This window comes from Molossus molossus, unplaced genomic scaffold (assembly GCF_014108415.1).
Source record: "Molossus molossus isolate mMolMol1 unplaced genomic scaffold, mMolMol1.p scaffold_m16_p_8, whole genome shotgun sequence".
Classification (NCBI taxonomy): Eukaryota; Metazoa; Chordata; class Mammalia; order Chiroptera; family Molossidae; genus Molossus; species Molossus molossus.
Window position 1 is genome coordinate 67197598 of NW_023425402.1, and position 4444 is coordinate 67202041.

The following is a 4444-nucleotide window of genomic DNA, read 5'->3' on the forward strand; positions in this document are numbered from 1 at the left end:
GTGACCGTCCTCCTACCGTCAGTGGGTCCAGGCCTCAGAGCCATGGGCCCGGGTGACCATCATTTCTGCAAAGTGTACTACAAAATGTATGGCCTGTTCTAAGCCAGGTTACAAAGTAAGGACCAGGGTAAGGGAGGGACATTTTCTTCCAGAAACAGAATTTCTGAAGAGTCCCAGTCTATCATTTTTTCCCAAAATGGTTGGAGGAGGGTAAAATCTCAACATGAGCTTCAGAGTACTCTGTGCCAAGGGGACAGAGCTGCCTTGCTGAGGAGGGGCTGCTGAGGAGGGGCATGGCCAAGAGGACCCCCTTCCTCGGGGAGGGACGTGGAGAGTTTATCCCCCGCCCTGAGGTGGGAAGGTGGGCTGAAGCCTGGCTGGCACTGAATTCTCCGAGAGGTTTCTTCTAGAAACAGACAACTCAAACGCTTCCTCTCACTTCAGCAAAGAAGTTATTTTTGAAAGCACTTGGCAAGTTCCCCTTCCAGCCTCAGGTGGGAGGCTCAGGGAGGGGAGTCATCAGTACAGCCGCCTTCCAAGCTGTAGCAGACTTCCTGAAAGTTGGAGACCCCATAGAAGTGGACGAAGGCTGCTGCCACCACCAGGACATGAAAAAGTTGATGTGACTGGAAACAGATGTCAAACTTTCCAGGAAAGAAGCACTCAGGAATTCGAGCAGCATACAGGCCCGCTCCGGTGATGTACATCACAGCCATGAGGAAGAACCAGCCCATCTGGCCCACAGTGGTGGCCTTGACAAAGCCCTCGGCGATAGTGAAGTGCATGGTGGGCACGACGCCGCTCAGGCCAAGGCCCAGGAACACCCCTGCCCATGTCTGCCGGTGTTTAGGAGGGGCGAACCCATCCCACTGTGCCACCATGATGGCGCAGATGCCCAGGACACAGATGATGGAGAGGTAGATGAGCCGCGGCTGCGGGGAGCCGTAGAAGGAGTAGTAGAGCCAGGGCACAAAGCTCCCCAGAATCACCAGAGCGATCCCTGAACAGTCCAGTTTGGAAAAAGTCCGAGAGACTTTCTCTGAATGACAGTAGACGGTACGAAAGAGCCAGGAGAAGCTCAGGCAGAGCACTGCACCCAAAAAGAACATCCCCAAAACCACCTTCTCCTGCAGGGGGTCCATGAAGTACATGTTTGGTCTGAGCATGGTCAAGATTCCCAGGAAGAGAAACAGCACAAAACCAAGCAGGTGGGTCCAGATGTTGCCTGTCTCTGTGTGGATGTGGAAGAAGCTCTTGAAGCAAGCCCGGAAGGAGGGCATGGGTGGCCTGTGGCCGTTCAGCAGGTAGTCGTTGTCCTTCAGCCTCAGGGAGCACATCATAGGGGATGACCCTCCAGCGTCCCTCCCAGGCCTTATACATGAACTCCTCCATCTTCTCCATGGCGTGGTGTGCTTGCAGGGGAAGTGTCAGCACCCGGACCTCCTCCTCCTCCTCCTGGGGCCCTGGGCATGCTTGTTCTCCTTCAGCTTTGGTTGGGTCAGCGATTCCCCGTTTGGTCTTCTCTTCTAGCAGGGGTCCCAGTTCAGCCTGCTCCACCGTGTCCGTCTCCCTGTTATTGGCTGGAGCCCCAATGCCCTGTGCCACCACAGGTCCTTTGTGAGAAGACCTCTAGCTGGTACCTCAATACCCGGCAGCTTCAGCTTGGGGAAGGGCTGGGTGCCCAGAGGGCAGAGATCTCCTTGTGACGGTAAACGCGCCAGGCACGACTCAGCTGCGGCCGTGGACCCTGCAAAATTTAGATTTCAGAGTTGAAAATGACTGGATGGGATTAACAGCAAAATAAACAGTATAGAAGAAAAGTGCAGCAAATTTGAAGATAGAGCAGTAGAAACTACCCAAAATCAAACACAGAAGAGAGACAAAACAAAACAAAATAAAATAAAATAAATAAAATAAAATAAAATAAAATAAAATAAAATAAAATAAAATAAAATGAATAGATAATCAGGCAACTATGTAAGAGCAACTTCAAGCAATCTAATAGACATGCAATTGGAAGTCCCCAAAGAAGAGACAGAGAAATATTTGTAATAATAATGACTCACACATTTCAAAATTTGATGAGATCTACAAATTCACTGATTTCAAAAGCTCAGTGAACCCCAGATAAGAACAGCAAAGAAAATTATACCAAGGCAAATAATAGTCTAATTACTTAACTAGCAATAAAGAGAACATCTTAAAAGCATCCAGAGTAAAGACATGTTTTGTACAGAGGAATAAGGATGATGGCCAGTTTCTCACTTCTCATCATAATCATGCAAGCCAGAAAATAGTAGATCGATATCTTTAAAGTGCTAAAGATAAAATCTGTCAATCTAGAATTATATACAGAGATAAATATCTTTCAGAAATAAAGGTAAAATAAAAATTGTTTATAGACATACAAGAGCTTAGAATTCACCAGTTCTTCAGGCAGAGAAAATTGAGACCAAATGGAAATCTGGGTTTATACAGAGAAATGAAGAACATTGGCAGTGGTAAATATACTGGTAATATTTTTTGGGAGAAAATAAAATTTATAGGATATCAAATATTATGACAGTTTAGAATCCTTTATTTAGCTGTTAGTGAACTCATTCTGCCAGAGACATACAGATAAAATCTGTGGTTGTTCAGCAACTATCAATGAGCTTTATAGGACTGCATGCTTTCCCTGCATCTTTGCAATAAAGCAAGTGTATATTGGCCCCAGACACCTTCTGCCTATAGAGTTCCTTCTTTCACCCTCAATGCTGGTCCTCAGAGCTACACACTTAGCAGGAAAGGTTGATGCAGCAAAAAGACAGGATTATGGCCCTGGCCAGTTTGGCTCAGCGGTTAGAGCATTGGCCTGCAGTCTGGAGAGACCCGGGTTCGGTTCCCACTAAGGGCACGTACCTTGGTTGCAGTTTGTCCCCAGCCCTGGTTGGGTCGTGTGGGTGGCAACCACTCGATGTGTCCCTTTCACATCGATGTTTCTCTCTCTCTCTCTCTCTCCCTCCCACTCTATCTGAACAAACTATCAAAAAAAAAAAAAAATGTCCTCAGGTGAGGATTAAAAAAAAAAAAGACAGGATTATGTAATAAGGTCTTTCTACCCACTGAATCTTATACTAAGTGTGTTAACCCAACCCAACTCTTGCCCCTTGTTTCTTGCTATATGTTCTAAATTGACTCAGTGTACGGTGTAATTCATGAATCTTAATTTGGTTGTTCTGTGTCTGCTCTTTAAGGCTACTGTAACTTCAAGGTATGTCCCATTACGATATGCTCAGAGGCTCATTTGAGGGGGGTATTGAAAGAGCAGGATTTCCCCCTGTATTAATTCATTTCTCCTCTGACCCACTGAGTATTAAAATCTGTGTGTGTGAAGGTAGTTAACTACTTTGCAAAGATACTCTATGTGCTTTGTCAGATGAACTCACTGGGAAGAAATGTTCTGTAATGAACTGTTTTTCATGGGCCATATTTAGATTATTGGCCTTGAAAACAGAGAATTCTGCATTCAAATTTCACCTGTTCTCTTGCTTCAATTACTCAAGTTCTCCAAAACTCATTTGGAAACCTACTAGAAATCTAGATTTCTCAGATATGGCAATCTATGGAATGAGAATTAAAATTTTTCTTCTCCTCAAATTGTTGTCATGATTAAATGACTTAACATTTTTCTGGTACTCGATATGGAGCTTAACACATAATATCCAACAGTGTCCACTCTGCTTTTCTTCTTTCCCTTATCCCACCTTTGCAACATTTCTGCTGAGCAGACATTCCCTCCCTTTTATTTCAGCTTCAGAAGTGGGGCACAGGAACCCAGGTCCGCATGCTATCTGCGTCATCTTCTGTCTTCAGTTAGCTCCCTCCTCCGGCCTGGAATGCTTCCATCGGTGGGCTACACCCTCAGCAGCCTCTGCCCAGGCAGGAAGCCATTTCTGTGGTCCACACACTTGTTTACTAGGAGCGCTGAGAAAATGCCCAGGCCCACACTCTCTGCTCTTCCTGGCTTCCTTCTCATCCTCTTCTTCATCTACTGCTGAATCAGCTACAACTTGCCTAAGGCAGGAATCAAAGGTCTGTTGCAGGCTCAGGCCAAAGAAATGCTGTAGGTAAAGAAGTAATCATTAAGGATCCTGCAGTCAGTTTATTTCATCATCACTGTGAGATGATTTTCTCATAGACTAAAACTTTGGGTAAAATTGGCCACTCCCGTCCAATTTTAACTCTTTGCCATGTTTCTACTAAATGAAAGTCTTGTAGGAGCAGTGGTTATAATCCTGTCCAGAAAGGAGACATGGCTCACCAAAGGCAAGAGCCACCTTGCGATGCCATAAACCAAAACTCAGATACAGGACGGCTTCCCCATCTCCCTACCTGGGCTTGTCACCTCTAGTGTGTCCTTTTCTTCTCTTGTATCTAGTCCAACTCTTGTTCCTCCAAATAA

At 45.6% G+C, this 4444-nt stretch overlaps 1 protein-coding gene across 1 annotated transcript; it reads right to left on the bottom strand.

Annotated features, from left to right (window-relative positions):
- Nucleotides 1-503: 503 nt before the first annotated feature.
- On the bottom strand, nucleotides 504-3470 carry LOC118620738 (adiponectin receptor protein 1-like). The gene is given in 3 exon segments (XM_036247750.1): nucleotides 504-1323; nucleotides 1325-1629; nucleotides 3429-3470. Coding segments are annotated over 3 exon segments (1167 nt in total).
- Nucleotides 3471-4444: the final 974 nt, after the last annotated feature.